Source organism: Camelina sativa, chromosome 9, assembly GCF_030686135.1.
Source record: "Camelina sativa cultivar CO46 ecotype springtype chromosome 9, ASM3068613v1".
NCBI lineage: Eukaryota > Viridiplantae > Streptophyta > Magnoliopsida > Brassicales > Brassicaceae > Camelina > Camelina sativa.
The window spans coordinates 28,339,368-28,361,686 of record NC_141888.1 but is presented as its reverse complement, the minus strand read 5'-3'; the positions used below and the strand labels follow the sequence as shown (position 1 = coordinate 28,361,686).

Genomic DNA, 22,319 nt, shown 5'->3' with positions numbered 1-22,319 from the left:
TTTATCAGCTATATAAATTTAGTTTTACCAACCTGCCAATGTGAAAATTAAAACACACATTTTATATTCATAGATCGAGTAATATATCTTTGTTTTTAAAAGTTCAAATCACATCATATGTAGAAAAAAAATCTGCATTTTGTAAAATCATAAGTATTATATGAAAATTTCAAAGAATTTGTAAATAAAATACAATAAATATGATAGGAGAATCATAATTTGAAATTTTAACAAAATATTCGAAATCTTGTTATTGAAAATAATTATATTGACTACTTGGATATAAAATCTTAGTTTTTGAAATCTGATTTGTTTATATTTTTAAAAAAATATTTTGTAATTTTCGTCTATAATTTATTAGAGAGAGAAAATATTTTTTTAACTAATAATTATTTAAAATCATTGGCATGACAATGTAAAATTAAAGAAGAAAATAAACTCTATTTTATTGGCAGTTAATTATTATTTTTTGTTTTTTTCTAAGTACAAATTAGTTTTGATTTGAATAGATTTCTTTTACTTTTTTGATTTTTTTATATTTGATCTGTCAGCATTTTTAATTTTTAATTAATTATATATATTTAGTTAATTAATTAATCTTAATTAAAATTTTCTAATGGCAATTGAATGTAACTTTTTACACATTTTAAGGTTAGTTTCATATTTGTACTTCTCAATTAATATAGTAGGATTAGCTGTATACCAGTGTCAAAATAAAATAAAATAAAACAGTTGTCTACCTAATTAGCTGTAAAATCTTAACTCAATGTTATTTGGTATTTAAAGGCTTAAATTAGGAAATCTAACACTGGATTATATATATTTAATTGAAATATAGAAAAATATCTAGCAGTTTTGGTATTTAGGAATTGTAGTTTTTTTGGAATCTAGTATTGTTAATTTTTTCCAAAAGCAGGAAGAAGTGACAACTTTTTTTAGCTATAAAAAATGGTCATAACACACAGTAAGAAGAACTAAGAAGTGGAAAAGAAAAAAAAAAGATTTAAAAAGATAAAAAAGAAAGCAAAAACAAAAGTCTATTTCATTTTTTTTTTTCTTTCTCCCCCACTAGTCTTCGTTTCTAAACTCCATCATCGTCATCATCATCATCGCCAAAATCCCCAAAGAACCTCAGATTAGGGTTTCTATTTCACTAGTTGATCTGCAAGTACTGCTCATAATTTTTTCGAATTCGTGACTAATCATGGCGAATCAGCAGAAGCAACTCCGCCGGGGCGTGCCGGAGTTGGCTTCTTTGGCTGGTCGAGAAGAGAGTTCCGTCAGGGGGATCGATCTTATGAGAGTTGATCAATGTGATGAGATCGGTTCTGCTAACCAAGTTTCTACTCTCTCTGTATCTGCCTCGACGGTTTCTCGGACGGTTGCTGTTCCTGTGTCCATTGAGCAAGAGGTTAAAGTTATTGACGAAGCTGCCCCTGTGAAACGAAAACGGGGGCGTCCTCCGAGGTCTCAGGCTAATACGCAGTTGCATAATCGGCCGCCGCCGCCGCCGCCGTTGCGGAAGGACGACAAGGAAGAGGATGTTTGCTTTATTTGCTTCGACGGTGGAGACCTCGTTCTCTGTGATCGCCGGTAAGTGATTATCACTTTACAGTTATTAATTCCGTTAGATAGTATTCTCCATAGGAAGATTCGGCGTATGTTTGAGTAAGTTACCACTAAGAAGAACTCAATTTAGTTAAGTTTTATTGGACATTTTATGGTATATCAACGATTCTCAATAACTATGTTCTTTATCTTATCATTGAGATTCCATTTATCGATTATGTGTTGGTTAATGCCATAGGTTAGAGATACTCAATTGCTAGCAAGAGGGTACTATTAACTATTTATGGAGGTTTTAGTAACGGTATTTGAGTTATTTACAAGTTTGTGATGGCTTTGTTTTGTGCATTCAGGAATTGTCCCAAGGCATACCATCCAGCTTGTATTAAGAGAGATGAGGCATTCTTTCGAACAACGGCGAAATGGAATTGTGGTATGTCGTATAGTCTATGATGTTACTATGTTGTCTTTGTTGTCAGCAAGCAATCTAGAGACTGATTGTTCTGAGATGTAGTTGTTTCGAATACCTTACATGATGACGTGAACTTCCTTCGGAGTCTGATGTTTCGCTCAATTCATTTCAGGTTGGCACATATGTGGTACATGCCAGAAGGCTTCCAGTTACATGTGTTATACGTGCACTTTTTCTGTTTGTAAGCGGTGCATTAAAGATGCCGACTATGTGATTGTGAGAGGTAACATGGGTCTTTGTGGCACATGTATTAAGCCTGTCATGCTGATTGAGAATATTGCTCAAGGAGATAATGAAGCGGTAAGACAATCCTCCACAAATCTATAGTTTCCATTCAATACTTTATAGCCGCATAATTTGCTCGGGCGCCAGTTAAATATTTTGTCAACCTGCCACAATTACCTTAAGAATAAACGAGGAATATGGTTTGTTGATTTAAGTCTTGTTTGGGCTTTACATTTATTTGGTTGTTCTTTATTAATATACTAAGGGTTTCCATATATATTAACCCGATTAAAATCCCTCGTAGTTTGTCATGCACATGACACTCGTACGTTTATGATAGCAATCAATCACAAGGTAATACTCATGGAGATTTAGAGATTTGGGGTTGATTGATTTCTTATTTTACGAGATATCTAATGGATTGATGGGAGTTTTTCCAAAGTTGTTAGTCATGGGCTTCCTAGCTATTTAATTAACTCTTACAAGGGCAGTAGAGTATGTTGGGATAATCGGGTGTAGTTCATTAATAGTCTTAAGAAAGTTGAGTGTTTGTCTTTTATATTACCCTCTTTAATCTATCATATTGTATGCAGCTTAAATTTGTTTCCGTTATTTCTTAGGTTAAGGTGGATTTTGATGACAAGCTCAGTTGGGAGTATCTATTCAAGATATATTGGCTTTGCCTGAAGGAAGATCTGTCTCTAACTGTCGATGAGCTTACTAGAGCAAATAATCCTTGGAAGGAGGTTTCGAACACTGCTCCTAAAGTGGAGTCACGCAATGATCCGACCAATAACAGGGTTTTAGATGTAGCAGTGAATGGAACGAAAAGAAGAAGGACCAGTGATTCCCCCACCTTACCCAGCAAGGTGGATGGAAAAAAGCCAAACAATATCCTAAAGAAGGCTCCTGGAGATACGTGCTGGGCAACAAGAGAACTCCTCGAGTTTGTGTCGTTCATGAAAAATGGCGATACATCTGTTCTTTCACAGTTCGATGTACAGGGTCTTGTGCTTGACTATATTAAGCAAAAAGATCTTAGAGATCCTCTTCAGAAGTCCCAAGTCGTTTGTGACCCGATGCTTGGGAAGTTGTTTGGAAAACCGCGAGTGGGTCACTTTGAAATGCTCAAGCTTCTCGAGTCTCACGTCCTTATTCAAGAGAAACAGAAAGATGATAAAACCACGAATGGTGAAAGTACTCATACTGTACCTAGCCAAATAGAGGATAGAAGACGGAAGATGCGTAGGAAAACTGATGGCAGAGTACAAAATGAAAATCTGGATGCACATGCTGCCATTGATGTTCACAATATCAACCTGATATATTTAAGACGTAAATATTTGGAGTCTCTGCTTGATGATATCAACAAGGTTCACGAAAAGGTGGTAGGCACAATTTTGAGAATTAAGGTATCTGGCAGCGATCAGAAGCTGGATATTCACAGGCTCGTTCAAGTTGTAGGTACTTGATTAATGGTCATATTAATGCTTTCTTAAGGAAAATGGGTATTAGTGACCCAAATGTTTTAATAGTAAGATCTCATCTGATGTTGTGTTTATCCAACAGGTACAAGCAAGGCAACAACATCCTACCAACTTGGCCCAAAGACTACAGATGTTATGCTAGAAATACTGAACTTAGACAAGAGAGAAGTCATCTCGATTGATCAATTATCAGACCAGAATGTCACAGAGGTGAATATCTTTCTCGGCTTGTGAATAAAGAGTAAAACCCATCTTATTTGGTAGCTCTAGTAAGTACGGTTAAATTTTATCGTTAATGTACGTATAACCATGGTTTTCAGGATGAGTGCAAACGGCTGCGGCAGAGCATAAAAAATGGCCTCAATAAACGTCTGACTGTGGTAGGAATGCACACATGATATCTTCTCGTCCTAAAATTGTGTATTTTACCTAAGCTGGAAACATGTGTTTTTTGTTTTGGTGGCAGGGTGACATTTTGAAGACGGCAGCAACACTGCAAGCCATGAGAATCAATGAGGTAGATTCATTAAAAACAGCATATATCTTTCGTATTAAATATTGAAGATCCTCATTATCATAGTTCTTTATTGTCCACTACCGTGTTTCTTATGGATGTTTTGTGGATGTAGTCTCTGGAAGCTGAGACATTAAAGCTCAATCATCTTCGTGATCGGGCCAGTGAGAAGGGTCATAGAAAGGAATATCCTTTTTGAACTTTGCTATACTATATTTGTTGCATTTCGTTGCGCTATTTCTCTTTGCAATTTTGCTTGATATATAATATTTTGAGGAGTCGTTGATGAAATAATTCATTGAAAAGTGACCATGCTGCTCATAGGCGCAAAGAATAATTCAGTTTGGGTAGTATACAACTTGACAAATACCCCGGTCTTCCCATTTAGACTTTGATGCTGATTGCATGGAATGATGCGTTTTATCAATTTTTTCTTAACTATTGCCCACGCTTAGAGAATGTGTAGAAAAGCTAGAGCTTCTAAAATCACCAGAGGAACGTCAGCGGCGTCTGCAGGAAGTCCCAGAAGTTCATACAGATCCAAGCATGGATCCAAGTCATGCATCATCAGAAGATGTAGGGTTGGGTACAAGGAATCAAGGTCTCCCACCTTAACCTAGGATGTCAACAGCTACTTTGTTCATTATCTTAATGAATATTCCTGATTGTTGGATGCTATTTACAATCTTCGATGCTTTTTATTTGCAGATAATCACATAACGGCACAAAGTAAAGGTCCACTCAAGAAAGGGGCTATCTTGAACAACATGGGAAATAATGCACAGAAAAAATATGATGCACCAATTTTGCGAAGCAGAAATGCTGTGCATAGTGAGAAAGATGATTGTTCTAAGGTCCACAACAACTCATCAAATATCCAGGTTTGACATACCACCTTACATTCATAACGTAACCTCTCATGATTTTCTATTTTGGTTTCACGTCATTTAAATTTCTGGGTACTGCAGGAAACTGGTAAAGATGACGAAGAGAGTGAAATATGGCATTATCGAGATCCAACAGGAAAGACCCAGGGACCGTTTTCTATGGTGCAGCTCCGCAGATGGAAATCTAGTGGCCATTTTCCCCCTTATCTTAGGATATGGAAAGCGCATGAGAATCAAGACGAGTCTGTGCTTCTGACTGATGCTCTTGCCGGACGATTTGATAAAGCAAGTACTTTGCCAAGTTCCTCTTCGCTTCCCCAAGAACCAAAACCGTCTCCGCATGATTCTGGCATGGATGTGAACTGTCTTCAGAAGAATCATACGCCAGTTAACACCAGTGCAACCTCCTCTCCCTATACTGTCAGTGCCCATTTTGACGATCCAAAAGAGAAACAAGTTGTGGCTCTTGTAGCTTGCTCTGGAGAGGATGGTAATTCTGTTTGTCCCCAGCCTCAAGTTAGTTGTCCGGCATCAATGTCTGTTGTGCCAGGACACGTGGTTACTCCTGACGTAAGAAAAACTCCAGGATCTGATCTATCCAATGTTGTGCGGGCAGATGGTAACCATAGCACAACTAATACTGTGGAGGATGGATCAAATGGTGGTTCTGTTTCCATAAACGGTTCTGTTCATGCACCAAACCTGAATCAAGAAAGCCATTTCCCTGATTTCCCCAGTCCTACACCTAAGTCGAGCCCTGAAGACTTGGAAGCTCAAGCGGCGGAGACTATTCAGTCTCTGTCTTCATGTGTCCTGGTCAAAGGACCGTCTGGTGTCACATGGAGCACCACCACCACATCTACCACCGATTCTGCTACTACGACGTCAAGTGTTGTGGTAACTGGAGGACAGCTTCCTCAAGTAACTCAGCAGAATGCTATTGTTTTAGCTGCACCGTCTGTAAAGCCAATTGATTTGGTAGCTGATCATGCCACAACTACTCAGACTTCAGACAACACCCAAGTGGCTCAGTCTTCTGGGTGGCCGGCCATTGTTGCTGACCCTGACGAGTGTGATGAATCGGTTTCAGATCTATTAGCAGAAGTTGAAGCAATGGAGCAGAACGGTTTGCCCTCTTCACCTACCTCAACATTTCACTGCGATGATGACGATGATTTGACAAAAGGACCAGAAAAAGATTTCTTTAACCCTGTGGCACGCATGTCCCTCGCTCCTGAAACATGCAGAATGGATGTCTCTCAGGCGAGTATTCTCGAAAATGTCTCTGCCGGGAAAAGCTCAATGGGCACAGAAGAAAAAGTAAACACTCCCTTCGGCCACTGTGGAACCGCTGGTCCAGAGCTCCTGCTTTTTGCACCGCCAGCGCCAGCTCCAGCTTCAATAACTCACGACCTGACTCTAACGACAACAGCTCTCAGACTGGGATCAGAAACCACAGTTGAAGCTGGACCAGTGGTCGAGAGGCTTCTCAAGTCTGGTTCGGAACCAAGCCCTAGGGCACTGTCATATCATGACTCAGCCCGAGGAAACACCGAGCGCAGTCCACGAGGGAGCCAGCAGAAGAGATCCAGCGGACACAGCAGGGACCGGCAGTGGTTGAACAACGGTCACAACAGTCATAATAACCGGCAGTGGCCATACAGCAATAGCCATGGTTATGCCCATGGATCAGGTTCGTACGCAGCTCATCCGCCCAAAGGGCTGAAAATTTGTAAATTCTATGAGAGTGGAAACTGCAAAAAGGGTGCATCTTGTAGTTTTTGGCACCCTTGAATTTTTTTCACATTTCTTGTATTTTGTATTTATTTGTTATTTAATACATCTCGAACATCCTTTTTGTAAACATAAATTAGCTGTGGCTGGCTCTTTCTTGGAAAAAAAAACAGAAACAGAAAGCAAATCGTTTAGAGTTTTGCTTGGATGATAAAAGTTACTGCTATATATTGGAACAGATGAGTAAAGTAAGGATGTACAGAACAACTTTATTTATAGAAAAAAAAAAACTTCAATCGTAATCCTCAGAAAGCAGCAACTTTAAGCTTCTTCCATTTGTAAGGAGATTCAAGAATCTTGAGATTGGTCGTCTGCGATTCTTCCGGGAAGACATAATCAATGTATTCCTCATACTCTGTTGAACCGTCTTCTCTTCTGATAGCCTTTCTCTTCTTGAGCTTCTTCGGGAGCTTCGGTTGAACAGCACTGACATCCCCAAGCATACCAAACTCTTCTCCATGTTCAGCCAATCCTCCAACAGTGTAGCCCGTTCCTCCTTCAGCTCCGGTTTAGACTCTTTGTAGTATGTGTTGGCTCTGTCGAGAATGGCTCTGGAGTGTTCAAGAATAGCATCGTCTCCAGCAGCAGAAGCAGAAGCTTCAAACTTTGCGAAACTAAGCCACACCTTGTAATGCTTTGTACGGTCCTGTCTAGTTCAATTGTCTGAACTCAAACTGAGCAGCGAGCAACCATATTTTGGCAAAAGAGAATTTGGCGTGTGGGATAAGCTAGAGACATCCTCTGTATACAGCTCGTGTACGCTCCACATCTCCAGCTTCCACCTCTTCATAAAGAGCATAGTCAATCCACAAATAGATATATCTTTTCCAGTATCGTTTCTCCTGAGCAGGTGGAACATTAGCAATAGCCCTCTCTGATCCTATCCTTGTTCTTTCGAGACTCCTCAAAACTAATGTAATCGAACCAGGAATCATAGTTAAAAGGGTTCTTCCTCACTTCATCTTCGTACAGAAACCTTTTCTGGCTAACAACTGCGTCCTCAATCCCTTCTCTATCCCCATTCTGTTTCTCAAACGCCACAAACTTCCTATACAAATCCTTAGCTCTTCCTTTAAGGATATGGTCGAGAGCAAACTTGTAGATAACCCTAGCTCGTTCTACTTCTTTGCACCCTTCTTCAAACTCAACAAATGCCACAAAGATAACTATATGTGTTTGTGTATTAACGTCAACAAAACACTTTGGCTCTGCTGGTGATCTCACGTTTGATTTTACTTAGAGGTAAATGGTTTGAACTTTATTTCAACACATGACATTTTTAGGCAATTTGCGTTTAAAGAAAAAACAAAATTAAAGAACATTTTCAGTCTCCGCTCATTATTTTTTCCATATTATTTTTGATCATGTGCTTCTCACGTGATTGACTGAATCCATTTTCATGGTAACTTGTGTACAAAATTATATCCATATTTTGCATGATTCTAAATGTTCTTTTTTTATAATAACAAATTGATATGTAAATTATAGCTCAGTGAATTGTCGGCATATAAGCAAAATAAATAAAAAATATTGAAAATATCCGAATCAAAAAAGTTGATCATAAAATCAAACATCTAAAATGGAAAAGATTGCGGATAACCATTAATTATCTTATTATAATTTCAAGTTTTAAATGTGAATTCTACTATTATCATTTGCTTCGAATATTTTTTATCACCAAAATCTTTTTAAATCTGTATTTTGATTGATTTATAGTTTTGGACATAATAATAATGGTTTATATAGAAAATTAAACAAACAATTATACTAGATGCTCATTCCACCAAGAAAGCCTGAGAGACTACATCATATATGGTTTTCTGAATCACAATGATTTCCCAAATTAAAAAAACCTTCTAATCCGTGTGGTGATTTGAAGCTTGGATTTGTTGATCTAGAAAATTGTGTATATATGGTGAAATTGCGTACTCACTTCCTAATAATATTTTGGTATGAATTAAATAACATCGATTTAAAATTAAATAGGTCTTCTATTAATCATGCTAAAGAAACTACAAATTTTAAGACTATCATCGTCAATATATGACTTAATTGCTATTTATCAAAAAAAAATCATCAACCTCCAAAGTTTATTTATATTTAATATCCATTGCAAGTTTGCAACTAAAACAATGTAATTTTTGGGACTTCTCTGTCACTGTAGTCCAAGTCTCGCCTACGGACTACAGTGATTTTGTGCCGCATGAGTACCCTTACTCACATGTGAAGATACTCGAGTTATCTTCTTCTTTCAGTTTTGATGTTAATTGTTTTTTCTTACTCTCTCTTGTTAGTTAACATATTTTTTTTTGAGGTTATTGGCATTTTAGTATATTTTCCAAATTTAATTAGAAATGTAGTACAGTAAAACCTCTATAAATTAATACTCTATAAATTAGTAAACACTATAAATTAATAAAATTTGCTAGTCCCAAGTCGGGTCAGTGTAAAAAATAACAAAATTCGATAAGATAATAAGATAATAATTTTTCTGAAATCCTAATGTAAAATATGGTCCCAATAATATCATAAATTAATAATCATGAAAATTTACATATATATATATATATATATGCTGATATAATAATGTATGTTTTTCCTACAGCTCATATCTATAAAACAATTGTTATGTTTTATTTTCAAACTGTAATGATATAAAATGTTTTGTAACATGTCATAAAGATAGCTACATTTTGTAAAAAACTTTCAATTTCTAGATAACCATCATTTACATTTTGATAGTTTGATTGACTATTAAAATACAATAATTGATATTATTATTCATAAATTTGAATTTATGTATGACATGTGTATAAGTGACTTTGTCTATTGTATTTGTAATTTATTATTAATAATATTTTCTAAATATTACAAATTCAATTCCAATACCATATAATTTAAAACATCTGAAAGTCTATGTTAAAATTGTCTCAATTCATAATTTAATAAAATTAAAATATTAAAAATATATCTACAAATTAATAATTATTAATTTACACTATAAAATAATAACTATTAATTTATAGATAAATTAATATCACTATAAATTAATAAAATGTCTTGGTCCCAACATTATTAATTTATAGAGGTTATATTGTACATGTACTATTTATAATTGGAGAAATAGTCAGGGTCCCACTTGTAAGATATAAGAGCAAGTTTATTGGGGGGTTCATATAAGGGGAGTTCTTAAATTTTTTATGGATTAATTGTGTACTGTTTGGAATATAAGAAACCATTATCTCTTAGATAAAATTTTCTCTTTTATTGGTAGGTTCTTATTTTGGATCTCTTATTTTTGAAAATATTGTTTTTTAAAATTTTAAAATGTTAAATAGAATAGAAGGTATAAATGTGTAAACATTTAAGATTTTATAAAATTAGAAAATATTGTATTTTAATTAATTTTCAAACATAGAAAACAGAATAAAAACATTAATACACATTAGTGCAATTCATAAATGGGGAAAATGATTAATTGCAATTTAGAAGTACAATTAATCATTCATGGCCAAATAAAATCAAATTTGTCAAGCATACCAAAGGATATTACTACAAGATAAATAGAACAAGAACAATGTACTCTTAAATTATACAATCATGTTGCCATCGATTATTTTTTAGCTAGGAAAAGCCAAGCATGCAGAAAAATCAAACAGCGACCAATCAGACCCGAGATTAAAATGTGACCAAGCCAAGCCTGCAGCAAAAACAAACGGTGACCAAGACAAGCCTGCAACAAAATTAAACAATGACCAATCCAAGCCAGCAGCAAAATAAACCAATAACATCATACTTGAAGAGGAACATATATGCAAAAGAAGAAAACAAGAGTACCTTAAAGTGTATGGCTCCTTCTTTGTTGTAATCAGAATTTCTTCCATCTTCTTCATCCTCTAAGTCGCTCTATGTGAAATCCAACTTAAGAAAATGTACAAGAGGAACAGATATGAACCAGAAGCTAAGCAAACAAAAAAGGAGCAAGAGGTGTGAAAGTCCCTCTACCAATTTGTTAAGCCTTATACAGAGCTCAACGAAACAAGTTTAGTAGTAAGTAACAAATAAACCAACCTTAATTCTGATTCGTCACTCATTAACTCCTTTGTTCATTTGTTTGAATCAGCTGTTGAAAACCTGAAATCACAGAACAAGTTGAAGACACCATATGTACCTTTTATATTATAGTCACCACACAGCCTGCAAGAAAATATAAACCAGAGTGTTAGAGAAGTTTTTTGAACAAGTTGGTAATCATAGGGAACGTAAACAAATTAAAATGAAAATCACCAGTATCGAAATCAAGGCACTTAATTCACAGTTTCTATAATCTTTAGAAGGTGAGAAACACATTACGTGCAAAGCATTGTGGCTGTATGTATACGGTATACCAAACAAGACAATAAACACAAAGATGAAATAAATGGATTGTGCGTGAAGATGGTTGAGGCACAACCTTAGATAAATTGAGGCACAGCCTTAGACAAATTGCAACTCCCTAAACGAGAAATCAACATAGTTGAGGCACAACCTTAGATAAATTGAGCAATTGCTCGCCCTGAGGCAAAACATAAAATCTAATATTTATGTAATCTAATTTACACGGTGAAACAAACTTCAACAAGAGCAACAAAAGAAACCATCATCATGGCAAAGGCTTCACCGGCATCAAATGATGGTGCTCCCCACTGGTATGGCCATGGAACTCTTATCATATGATTCAATCTCCTCCAACTCAGTCACCTCCGATTCCAATTGATTCAATCTCCTCTCGTTTCCAATCGATTGTGAGACGGCTCTTTTCCGATTGTAAAATCGGAGAGATTCGAGAGAGAGTGAGAGGGGAAGAAACGATGATTCAATCTATCGCGATTGGCCTCCGCAGTCAATCTCCTCCGCTATGCATCTCCTCCGACCCAGTCTCCTCTGATTCAAGTATCCTTCGATTCCAAACCCTTCTTCTGATTCCAAATTTCTTCGTTGTATTCAATCGCAGAGAAAGAGAGAGAGGAAAACAAATCGAGTGTAGAGAATTTTTTTTTTCTTTTGTATTATTTAGTTCGACCAACAAGATTAAGACACGTAGCGTCTCTTAGAACATAAAGCGGTATACTATATAAGGGGTTCCCTTAAGTTTTTTTTTTACTTCTGATTTATTTTTTTGATTCAAAATCCTTAAAACTCCACTAAGAGCTTACCGATAAACTTGCTCTAATGTTTGTGAAATAAAATTATAAGAGAGAAAGAGAAATGAGATGGTGTGTGAAAGAGAGAAATAGGGAAAAGAAAATATTATTTTATTTTATTTTTTTCTTCTTTTGTCATCACACCTCATCATATCTATTTATTCATATATTTTGGTAATATGATTTTTTTTTAAAAGAAATTCGGATATATAAAAATCTATATTTTTTTCTTTATAACTTGATATATATTTTGTTTGATAATTTTATTTGATAATATTTGGGACTTCTCTGTCAAAAAAAATAAAAAAAATAAATAATAATAAATATTGGGTCTTAATGGATCTCGGCCCATTATTTTTATTTTAACATGTCAAAATAGTTTAATGAATAAATTAATTTTAGAAAAAAAAAAAGAAAAAAAAAATGGGAACGAGAAGATGGAGGGCACCGCCGTAATACAATACCCCGCGAGCAGATCGGACGACAATTTGAGAGGATGAGCGTTAGATAGAGAGACACATAGCGAAGGAGGTAGAGAGAGATTTCGCGAAAAAAAAACGAAGGGGAAGGTTTTGAAGATGAACGAAGGCTCGAGCGAAGAAGTGACGAGGACGGTAATGGAAGAGAAACCGGAACAACAGAGAGGATCTCTGGAGAAAGGAAGATCGTGCAAAGGCTATCTCTATTACTCTTCCACTCTCAAATCCAAATCTAAGAACCCTCGCTGCGTCGGTATCCCTCGCACTCTCCGTCAAGGTATTGATTGATCCCTGTGTTTCTCAGTATTTTTTCCCTAATTTGGTATCCTTTTTTTTTTGTAAAATTGAGAATCATCTATGGCTGTTTCTGCTATATTAGTGTTCATGTAATTGAATCCTTTACTTATATCGCGGAATTGGTTACGGCTATGAATTGGTTAAGAGATAGATTCTGATTCAGAACAAAGCCTGTATGCTTTATTATAGCTATAGCTTGTTCATTTTTTTATCACGAATTCTGAATTGAGATGGTGTTTTGTTACTACTCTTTGTTTCGGCTCTCATGGTTTCTGCATTCAGTAATGACTATATTTCATAAACTTTGTAGTTCCTGATTACGTTGTTGGACAATCTGAAGCTGAAGCTTCTAAAGAAGGGAGAACCTTAGCAGATTTTTACTATGGCTGTTTGGGATATTCCGTCTACATGACTGAGAAAGACTCATCTGCCATCAAGCAACATACAAAGACTCAGCTTCCTGTTTGTGTTGGCCTTGAGGTTTGTCATTCATATCCCTTTTCCCGAGTATTCATTACATTGCTTTTGAAAGTTAGATAATTTTTGCCCATGGTTGTTAGGCTGTCTTGTCAATCTATTTAGTTTCTTTTCTCTGCTTGTTTTTTTTGTTGGTCCATGTGTATGTATGCATTATTTTGAAAGACATTATCATCTTCTGCAAAAACTGAATACATATTTAGAACTTGATAAACTTCACTGGCAAGGAATATGGTTCTACTTGGTACTGTTTGTAATCTCTGTTTTCTCCATCGAACTTTCTTATGTTTATTGCAGATACTAGCAGATAGAAGAGCAGCTTCTGGCAATACTTCATCTGTTCCTGTTCCAGTTCCAGCCCGTGTTCAAAATAGAAACGGTACACCGATTCTGCTCTTATTCACCAGTTTACGACATTGAAACTGAGTCCTGCCTCTTGTTTCCTCATTATTTTTTTCTTTCTTTTGTATAGAATCTAGGGATCTGCCTCAGCACCAGAACAATAAACCAGTGCCAGCCACAAATACAGAAAACGGCTTCTTAACCAGGTAAGCAAAGAGCTTTTGCTTTAGCTGGAGATACCTTTAAGATTTGACTTGTTGTTGCTTAATGGGTAATGGTATTGGTATTTGACTTGACTGCCTAATTGATTCTGCGTGAATACAAAACCTCAAAGTTAGATAACCCTTAGGTCTACAGTAATTTAGTCTAATTAATCAAAGTCTTATCTACCATAAATCGTTGTATGTGAGTCACAAAATGAGCATTGTTTATGACACACAATATTCATTTCCGTGGGGATGTATCAGGTTCACGAGAAACGCAAGCCTGGTAGCATCAGGGGTGATGAAGAACATGAAGAGAGTTGGTAACTATGTGAAAGAGACCGTGGACGATTCCTTGGACCCCTATCGAAAGCGACCAAAATGAAGAAACTTTTTACATTAGATGTGGAGAGAGACAAATCCAAAAAACGAAAAGAAAAAGAAAAGAAAAAAAAGCACAGGTGACAGACGACAGGATATGAATCTTATTTTGACACTTTTTGGATTCTCTTGAATTATCAAAAAATAAAAGCAACAACAACAAAAAAAAATGGCTGTATTGATATCTTTAAGGAGGCCATCCCCCAAAGTGATTAGTTACGGTTACGAGAACAGTAATGTGTACACCTTCTTCAGTTTTGGTTTACTGATTAATATTCATATGGCACTTTTATTATTCCGGATGAAAACTCAAAACGATTCGAGTGCTAAGACTAAACATAAGATTTGAACTCTTGCAACAATACTTTATCTCTTTACTCAAATGAGAACATAAACAACCAAGTGAGGTAATGACGAATTTAGTCGGTTATCAGTTTCCTATGTAACATTCTCATTTCAGACAATGAGACAAGTTATTTGGTCAAGTGTGGGAAGTTAAATTAGCACGTGGAGTAAGTAAGTAAAAGAGAGGTTGAGTTGGGAAACGTGCCCAATTAGGAAAAGACAAAGGCTCACGCTTTCTCTAACTATCATCGTCGTCCGTCTGTTTCTTTTGATGGTACTGCGATTTCCATGGATGACACCACGAACAGAACAGAATATTCATTAAGAGCAAATACCAACCAAACCCATCTTCCAAATTTTCTTCTTTCCCCCTCTCCCTCTTCTCCTCTCTCTCTCTCTTCTTTTCCTTTTGACCATTGCATGCTTACCCGATTGGGAAACTCTTCCTCTAGTTATATTGATCTTTCTTCCAACAGCTATTTCCCGATCCAAAATTTGGGGGGTTTCAATTTTGCGAATCAGTTTAGGGAAATTTTTCATTTGATGGCTGCTTACGCGAATTATCTCCGGCTAGCACGACTTGGAACTAGTTCGGGTGTAAACCTGTCGACCCTCAGATCAATCGGTGGTTCTCCAAACCCAACATTTGACAGGACTCTGTTCGATCACCACGAGATTCGTTCCTCTTCTTCTTCGCCGTTAGTATCATATTCACCGTACAGACAATTCCACGCCAGATTCATCTCTCAACTTATCAAAACCACTGGGAAGCGTTTGTTTCTTGTCGATACACTCGCTTTGGTAATATAACCCTTTCTTGCTTTGTTCGTTTTGCTTACCTATAGTGATCTGCTGAATCTTTCTTAGATCATTATTGTTTGCCATGTCTTTTTTATCTATTAGTCAATTCCTAGGCAAGAGACTCTCTGTGAAACGATTCATTTTACAATTTGTGCATTCTGAAATGAGACGATAGTATGGTTATATTCTAGACCTGACTCATACAGTTCATATTTCAACTTATCAAAACCAATGGGAAACCTTGGTGTTATAGCCTTTTCTTGGTCTCTCTTTTAACAGACATTGCTTTAAATTGTCTCATCTCTTAGTCAATTCCTAGGCAAGATTGTGCAAACAGGAACTTTCTGTAGAACAATTTGTGTATTTTCCTTGATTTTGAAATGAGACAATAGAATGGTTCGATTTAAGACCAGACTCCCTAGGATGCAAATGTCTAGTCGTTATTTTTGTAGATATAGTTTCAAAGGAGAATTCTGGAATGTGATTTTCAGGTTAGGAGCTTAGAAGCACAAGGCCTGCCTTCAAAGCAAGCCGAGGCAATAACCGCTGCTATAACTGAAGTTCTTAACGATAGCTTAGGTGTTGTTTCACAGTTGGTTGTCTCCAAGGGAGAGATGCAGAAAGTAAGTTTTTTTCTGTTATGACAAGCCTCTGTTCGCTCATCAATTCCAAAGAGTAAGAACCGGTTATAGGTAGCTTAAATTCGGTCTAACTTTGATCTTCTTGCGTCTCTGGTAGGCTGAAATGACGCAGGAATCAAACTTATCCAAGTTCAAAAGTGAGATTAACAGTTCACTGGTAAGTTGCGTTTTCACTTTTCAGGGAACAATTTTGTACTTTGCTCTCAATCTCTGAATACCGCTGCTCTTATAGTGACACCTTGTTTCTGAATGATTGTTATGTATAGGACCACCATTTCTCTTTGCTGCAACACGAGAATGAGAAACTCCGTAATGACATAGAGCGAATCCGCTCTGATATAAGGTCAGCTTTCTAAAAAAACCTCTAAGGTTTGGCTCTGCTATAGACTAAATCATTGCACTGACTATTGCAATAACATTGCAGACACGAGATTGACAAAGTCACAGCAGGACAACGGTTGGACCTAAATCTTGAAAAAGGGTCAGAGAAACGACTACCTTCTTTCTTTGTTCCTTTTAAGGTTGTTCTAGGTTATTATAACCTTCTAAAATTGTGGCATGTCTATGATGGCGCAGGAGGATAAGAGATGAGTTACAAAATCAAAATGCCGAAACCTGTAACCTTACAAACAAGCTTGACCGTGTAAGTGTTCTCATCTCTAGTTTATGTGCCTTTGTTTGTTTTTGGCAGCAAAAGTGTTAATGTTTTTTTGTTTATGTGGTTTCAACCTCTCAGGAGATTCACACTTTGAGAGCTCAGTTGGAAGCAGCCAAATACGAGGTGATCAAGTACTGTATTGGTACACTTGTATCCATCTCAGCCGTTGGTCTTGCTGTCCTCCGGATCGTCATGTAACTCCATCCGACGGTGTGCCGGTTTTAAGACCAACTCCTCATCTTTGCTGTTTCTTTTTTAATCACGGGATGAAATGTTGTTGGTCTGTGCTCCATATCTTGTTCATTATTTGTATGTTTGATGTAATTTTATTTCTTCCTTCTTTTCTTTATGTGAAAGAAATAAAGACTAACCCAGTCTAGTAAATTTGAACCCTTCACGTAAATGATGTACTTTCACGGGAAAAAGGTCACAAAAGACTTCAATGGGACAGAGGCAACAAACTTAATGTATAGGGGGCCAGCTCAAGTCCCGTGAGATATATAAGTTGTTAGTTCTCCCTCATGACATAACAAAGAGTCGATAACTCTCGAGAAAAGAAAATCATACTCGACGTTGACGAGAGCTTTTAGAGCCAAGGGCTGCGATGCGATGATGAAAGTAGCCTAGAGGAAATGCGTGTACTGCTTACTACTACTGCCTTTTATAAAGTCAATAGATTAGGCGAGTTTTGGGTGTTGTGTTGACTACTTACTTATCAATAAACGAGCGAGTCATGGAAACGTAAAAGCGAACCAAAGAAATAATGTCAAAGATGGAGAAAGTGGCACAGGCACATGTGACATGTGTTGTTTGGATCAAGGGTCTCCCAACAATTGGGCACACAACTCAAGTCGAACCAAATCTATCTATTACTCTCTTTTTATAGTCGAACTTTTAAAAATCTACCAATTTTATGTGGAATTATAGCTAGTAGTGTTGAAACTTAATGATGAGAGAACTAATTAGAGACAATGGACCACACTAATATAAAAGCTAAAATAGTTGAATCGGGTGGGAAATGCTCATCACGTGACTCTTCCACGCCTCTCTTTGGGTTTGTCCTCTTTTTATACGTTTGAATTATCATCAATTAGTATTATGTTCAAAGTACAGCAATTTGGTAAAACATAATTCCACATTTCGTATCTTTGTATGAATTAGATGTTCCAATGTGTTATCATTCACGCATTTAGCTTCCGTGCTTGTAAAATATGTCTAGTTTTGAATAATTGTTTTTTTTCCTTGGAAGTTTTAATATATTGGTTTAAGAAAAAAATTCAACTAAATACATTATGCTAGCTTGAATCTATGTAGTGGCAATATAGTGCAATAACGACCCTAAAACAAAAAAAAAAAATATTAACGTACACTAGCACAAACACTACAAAAAATAATATAGTATTGCAATATTCATGTTCGTTCTAATTTTGTAACATATTTTGTGATCTTTTTGCAATGATGGATACGCATCACAATATTATTATAAATTCATTGCTAATTTACGATAAAAACAAAACAATTGTTGTAAACTTTCGTGACAATTTTAACTATACAAGAATAATATAGTAAGTCAAATGGGACATCTTTTAACTATTATTTGCAAAATTTTAGTATATATATATTGCAATACTTACTTTTTTTTCCTCAAGTATTTTTTGTAATTCTTACTTTTCAGTTTTCATCAGACCAAATAAACTCCCTTCTCAATTTTTATGATATATTGTTGCATGCATTTTTTTTCTTTTCTTTTGCACACTTAGATTAAAAAGTAAAATAATAGAATACAAAGAAAGAAATCAATTTAAATATCATTTACATACCTTATGGTATTTTGGTTACCATTAAACATATATCTATACTATTAATTGGGGAGTACACTTAGGGATAAAAAAAAAGAAAAAAATATAACATATATCCATGTTGCCAAACAGACCTATTTGCCTACATAATAAAAAAAAATTAAACTTTCTTAAAACAATGGTAACAACTATTAAGGAAATAAATAATTAACTTTTTATAATTGGTTATAGATTTCATATCTATTTTTTGATATGGGTATAAAGCATAAATAATTAATTTCGAATATATTAATTTATCCAAATATTTTTCTAAATTAAATACTAAACATGTATAGTTTTCTAAATGAAATTAAAGCCAACAAGATTACAAAATGAAATTTAAAATATTATAATAAAAACAAAATTATTTCTATTAATAATAAAATTAATATACCTCTTGCTAACATCTACTATATTCTTTTTTAGTTCGCCAATACTATGTTCTATGTCCAGTTTATGATTTATTATTCTTATGATTTGTTAAATTTATAATTTTCTATCGTGTATATAAGCATATATAAATCAAGATCTTTTTTGAAAGCATATATTTTTTACCTAGAGATTGTATATAAGGGAAGATTGTGGTATGAACGGGTGTTCATCCAATTGACATAGCATCTGCAAAACAAGAAAATTACATTTGATTGCTTAAAAGAAGTCCACATTTTTTATATGAACCCAGTAAGTCACAAAATACTATATTAGTGTTTGTTTTCTTCAGTTTTTATATAGATTTATTTAAGAAACCTCCGTAGGAAATTCTTATTAGAGTATGTAGTTGAGCTTTGCATTAACATTAATTAACTTTTGAAACCGGCAAATACAGCAAGGGGTATGTATACATAATCTATATAAGTACAATTAATCTTCCATGACTATACTGTAATCAGCTGGATGTATTAAATTATATTATTTTCTTATTTTTTCAAATATATGATGTTAACTGTCTTTATTAAAATGGCACTATAATATATGGAAAAGAAAAAAAAAACACACATTGCAGTAAAATTTTATAACATGAGCACCTTGAAATTTGTTTTTAAATCATGTTATCTTTAAAAAGTCTATTAAAATTTTCCTTGAAATTTGAGTGTTTGAGTGTTAATCTCAATACTTTTTAAATTTTTATAGACTTTTAAGTCATGGTTACCTTGAATCCCTAATGAAATATTCAAGGTAACGATGACTCATAGTATAGTTCATAGTATAAAAATTTCTAATTAGAATCTTAAAGTACTGATTAACACTCAAACACCCAAATATTCATAAACCAAAATGACAAAATTTTGGGTTAATGACGTTATACTATATAAATATGTTTACACATGCTAAATAAATAATTTTAATTCTTGACGTGTTATATTAAATATTAAAATACATTTAATTTTTTCAAATAAATCTTACTACTTTCAATTGAACTAGCATAAGTTCAAAAAAAAAATACATAAAATATGTTTTTTTTTTGCCAGCTCATAAAATATGTTCTATAACCGTTAAAAGTATTTAAAAAAACATAATCTAATATAGGTGAAACATCTATAAAATAGTAAGAATAAAGAAGTCAATTAATTTTGTAATATTTTTATTAAAACATATGACATATAGATATACTATGAATTAAATTTATGTTTATTTCATACGGGAGTTCAAGAATTTATGTTTTCGTCCGATCTCCTCCCGTTTTAAATCAGAAAATACAAATTTTTCCCATATCCGGAATGTCCCATATTGGGAATGCTTTCTGTTATGCAACGAAAATTTGAGAACGGGTGTAAGACATAATAGAACTTGACAAAACGAAAAGAGAGTTACGGCCATCCTAAATATTTGTATATGTTTCAAACGGGTTTTTATCGCTGTTAGCGGTTATATATCCAATTTGATAGTTCACAAATTTAATAGAATCTAACCAATCATTTATTGGATTTAGTTTGTTACCAGTCCAACCGTTATGTTGTTCCAAATTTTAAGATATTGGTGAAATCATTATTATTTTAAATTTTCAAACATTAATAAAGCAAACCAAATACAAACTAAAATTCAATTAGTATAAATTTGATTATATCTACAAAATTAATTTTTTTTATAAACATAACCCCGCACATATGTGCGGGTCCGAACCTAGTATTAATTATATCATGTTCATGCGCTTTTATTTTGTTTCTTTATTTTCTCATTTCCCCATTTTCTCTAGATAACAATTATCACATAAATTCCGGGATGTTTAGTTATCACACACGATTAGCTAGCTAGATACTCTAATATATCGATTAGATTTACTCTTTTTTGTATATATAAAGTTTTCCACTTACTTCAGTTTTGCACATAATTCAAATATTTCTAAACTTAAGAAAGAGTCACTAGTTTGGAAATGAATGGTCTTTCCAAAGTCTCCAAGAAAAGAAAACGAAGTATTATGAAACAACTCTTCCCGTTTTTATTTTATTTTTATACCTCATTTACTAGTGGTCCCATACCCACTAACATCCTAACAACAATCAATAACAGCGGATAATCAAATAAAATAATTCCAATAATATTCCAACATAAATAATCCAATAACATCATAATCCAAACAAAGAAATAACCAAAAGCTAACATCCTACAATGTTCCAATGACTTAATCTAGCAACCTAACATCAGCTAGACCACAATCAATCAAGCCTCTAGAACATCCTCCTCCTCATCGCCTTTGATTCCATGATCACACTTTTCCTTTACCTGCACACCACAAACAACAATTGAGATGCGTAAGTATTATCATAAATACTTAGTGAGGCCGTCCTCCCATCTACTGGGTTATACACACAAGCATATGAGACCCTCAAGTCAAGCAAGCAAACAAACACAAGCAATACAGCAAACCAAGAAAACAAGTCTCGGTTGAGACTAGTGTCGACCGATGCCACAAGAAAGTGTCGACAGATGCTGAACCAAAGGTGTCGACCGATGCTCCACCAAACGGTGTCGACCGATGCTCCTTGAGTGTCGATCGATGCCATACCTGCAGACGCGAACTGCACGAACACGAACGACGAATCCCGATTCCAAACCATCCCGAATCCATCCCAATCTCACCCAATTACCTCAGAAATCACTGGGAATCACAAAAGCAACGAACCCAAGCAACAAAACAACACAAACAGCAAATAAAACACACAAACAAGAGAGATCTCATGCTTAGATCAACCATGGTCAAGCACTCACCTCAAGAACAGGAAGATTGGATTGAGAAACGTGGAAAACAACACCTCCAGAAGCTCCCCCTTCGTTTCCAGCAACAGATAACCCTCCTACAGCCTCAGATCTCTCCAAAATCTCCAAGAACAAGCCCAGAAAACTCAGAAACGTTTTTCTCTCTTTTTCTCCCTTTCTTTCTCACAAAACGGCGACAAAAAGACTTTCCCAAAACCCTCAATCTCGTCTCAGACACTTAACAACACGATTAGGGATTTAATTAAACCAAAACCGAACCAATCCGCAATTAAAATCAAACCCGACCAAACCGGAAAAACATGGTGTCGATCGATGCCACCAAGGGTGTCGATCGACACCCACACCAAAAATACACAAATTGGTTCGCGGGCATTACAATTCTCCCCCACCAATATGGATTCGTCCCCAAATCCCGCAATACCGTCCATCTGCCAAGGACCTCCGTGCCACCGTCTGCACGGCCCGCACGTCCCCAGACCGGACTAAACACCGTCAGCCAAGGTTTCCCGTGCC

At 35.2% G+C, this 22,319-nt stretch overlaps 4 protein-coding genes and 1 long non-coding RNA gene across 14 annotated transcripts; 3 read left to right on the top strand and 2 right to left on the bottom strand.

Annotated features, from left to right (window-relative positions):
* Positions 1 to 970: 970 nt before the first annotated feature.
* Positions 971 to 7,072, top strand: LOC104711650 (zinc finger CCCH domain-containing protein 44). Of its 2 annotated transcripts, none has more exons than XM_010428351.3 (11): positions 971 to 1,593; positions 1,920 to 1,999; positions 2,151 to 2,338; positions 2,884 to 3,727; positions 3,833 to 3,960; positions 4,071 to 4,130; positions 4,217 to 4,267; positions 4,380 to 4,450; positions 4,714 to 4,865; positions 4,973 to 5,145; positions 5,233 to 7,072. In XM_010428351.3, the coding sequence occupies exons 1-11, from the start codon at positions 1,205 to 1,207 to the stop codon at positions 6,943 to 6,945; spliced, it is 3,849 nt and encodes a 1,282-aa protein (XP_010426653.2). In that variant the 5' UTR covers positions 971 to 1,204; the 3' UTR covers positions 6,946 to 7,072. The 2 variants fall into 2 exon arrangements, with proteins under 2 accessions (XP_010426653.2, XP_087322502.1); XM_087466376.1 differs by having other exon boundaries at positions 974 to 1,593; positions 2,884 to 3,723.
* Positions 7,073 to 7,177: 105 nt separating this feature from the next.
* LOC109126463 (pre-mRNA-splicing factor cwf4-like) lies at positions 7,178 to 8,374 on the bottom strand. The gene is made up of 4 exons (XM_087465807.1): positions 8,323 to 8,374; positions 7,871 to 8,111; positions 7,695 to 7,787; positions 7,178 to 7,595 (listed from the first exon to the last, which is right to left on the bottom strand). Exons 1-4 carry the CDS (start codon positions 8,372 to 8,374, stop codon positions 7,178 to 7,180), a joined length of 804 nt encoding a protein of 267 aa, XP_087321933.1.
* Positions 8,375 to 10,407: 2,033 nt separating this feature from the next.
* Positions 10,408 to 12,032, bottom strand: LOC104711649 (uncharacterized). 9 transcript variants are annotated; one of them, XR_015567376.1, is made up of 5 exons: positions 11,583 to 12,032; positions 11,399 to 11,500; positions 11,017 to 11,142; positions 10,783 to 10,906; positions 10,408 to 10,645 (listed from the first exon to the last, which is right to left on the bottom strand). It is a non-coding gene; the product is annotated as an uncharacterized LOC104711649 (long non-coding RNA). The 9 variants fall into 9 exon arrangements; XR_015567377.1 differs by having other exon boundaries at positions 10,408 to 10,678; positions 11,606 to 11,963; XR_015567380.1 differs by having other exon boundaries at positions 10,408 to 10,678; positions 10,783 to 10,866; positions 11,606 to 11,960.
* A 478-nt stretch (positions 12,033 to 12,510) lies between these two features.
* LOC104711648 (uncharacterized) lies at positions 12,511 to 14,602 on the top strand. The gene is made up of 5 exons (XM_010428350.3): positions 12,511 to 12,884; positions 13,215 to 13,384; positions 13,679 to 13,760; positions 13,854 to 13,929; positions 14,191 to 14,602. Exons 1-5 carry the CDS (start codon positions 12,707 to 12,709, stop codon positions 14,309 to 14,311), a joined length of 627 nt encoding a protein of 208 aa, XP_010426652.1. The 5' UTR covers positions 12,511 to 12,706; the 3' UTR covers positions 14,312 to 14,602.
* A 137-nt stretch (positions 14,603 to 14,739) lies between these two features.
* On the top strand, positions 14,740 to 17,155 carry LOC104711647 (protein fmp32, mitochondrial-like). The gene is made up of 7 exons (XM_010428349.3): positions 14,740 to 15,453; positions 15,945 to 16,076; positions 16,192 to 16,251; positions 16,361 to 16,437; positions 16,519 to 16,575; positions 16,671 to 16,737; positions 16,831 to 17,155. The coding sequence occupies exons 1-7, from the start codon at positions 14,941 to 14,943 to the stop codon at positions 16,948 to 16,950; spliced, it is 1,026 nt and encodes a 341-aa protein (XP_010426651.1). The 5' UTR covers positions 14,740 to 14,940; the 3' UTR covers positions 16,951 to 17,155.
* Positions 17,156 to 22,319: the final 5,164 nt, after the last annotated feature.